This window comes from Galendromus occidentalis, unplaced genomic scaffold (assembly GCF_000255335.2).
Source record: "Galendromus occidentalis unplaced genomic scaffold, Mocc_1.1 scf7180000077301, whole genome shotgun sequence".
Classification (NCBI taxonomy): domain Eukaryota; kingdom Metazoa; phylum Arthropoda; class Arachnida; order Mesostigmata; family Phytoseiidae; genus Galendromus; species Galendromus occidentalis.
The window spans coordinates 23,546-24,606 of record NW_003805289.1 but is presented as its reverse complement, the minus strand read 5'-3'; the positions used below and the strand labels follow the sequence as shown (position 1 = coordinate 24,606).

Sequence of the window (1,061 nt, the reverse complement as noted above, 5' to 3'; positions counted from 1 at the left end):
ATTGGACTCCGACAGGGTTGCCCGTTGAGTCCCATCCTATTCATCCTGTACATATCAGAGCTCGAATCGAAGCTACAGCAAACAGGAATCGGATTTAAGGTCAGATTGCCAGGAAAATTGTTCGACACTGAGCGAGAAAGACATCTCTCGATAAGTGGACTATTATTCGCTGACGACTTGGTACTGATCTCACAGACCCGAAAAGGCATGGTCACATTACTAGAGGTAGTATCGAGTTTTGGGGACCAGATGAGTCTCCAATTCAATCCTAGCAAGAGTGCCATTATAGAATATGCGCCATGTAGAGACTCAGAAAAGGAATTCGAAGTCCAAAGCCGGGCGCTACCTACTCTCAACTCCTACAAGTACTTAGGCATCACTCTCTGTGATGGGAAAAACTACCTGGAGGAGCAAGAGAAGGTCTGGGAATCGAAAGCAGAAAAAGTTCTGCGACAGATGCACGCCAAATCACTCTGGAGATTTAACAGATTTGAGGTGACTAAGATCCAGTGGAAGAGCACGGCGGTACCTGGATTGACATATGCCAACTCGGTAACCACCATGTCCGCGAAACTGCGGCGGAGACTCGAAACCCTACAACGGGAGGCTGGAAGATGGGCCCTGGGGGAACCCAATGCGAACACCGCCATAGAATTTATAGACGGAGAGCTGGGATGGTCCACGTTCGAAGCCAGAGAAGCAAAGAGTAAGCTAATATATCAGGCTAGAATCAATGAGATGAGCGAGACGAGGTGGCCAAAGGCAATCCAGACAATGATGAAGATTGCGAGTATACCCACCAAACTTCTAAAAGAGAAAGTCTCGAGTTGAAGAAGAAATTCGGAATGTCAGAGCATCCGGGAAACACCAAGGTCAACTCTAAAGAGTGAGTCTCGGTGTATACAAAAAATACGTTAACGAAACCATCAAAAACAAACTTGACCAAGATTGGGTCGAAGGGATGTCCGAGAAGAGAACCCTTGAACGGTACAGGACTTATAAAACGGTGCGAGGAAATATCGAGCACATCTATGACAATACGAGAGGCAGTCGCCTTCTCG

The 1,061-nt window shown here is 47.0% G+C and overlaps 1 protein-coding gene across 1 annotated transcript; it reads left to right on the top strand.

Moving 5' to 3' along the window:
- The first annotated feature begins 207 nt into the window (after positions 1-207).
- Positions 208-831, top strand: LOC108864101 (uncharacterized). The gene has a single exon (XM_018639065.1). It carries the CDS (start codon positions 208-210, stop codon positions 829-831), a length of 624 nt encoding a protein of 207 aa, XP_018494581.1.
- Positions 832-1,061: the final 230 nt, after the last annotated feature.

Excerpts from the sequence above, each read along its gene's own strand:
- LOC108864101 (XM_018639065.1), top strand. The coding sequence starts at position 208 with ATGGTCACATTACTAGAGGTAGTATCGAGTTTTGGGGACCAGATGAGT.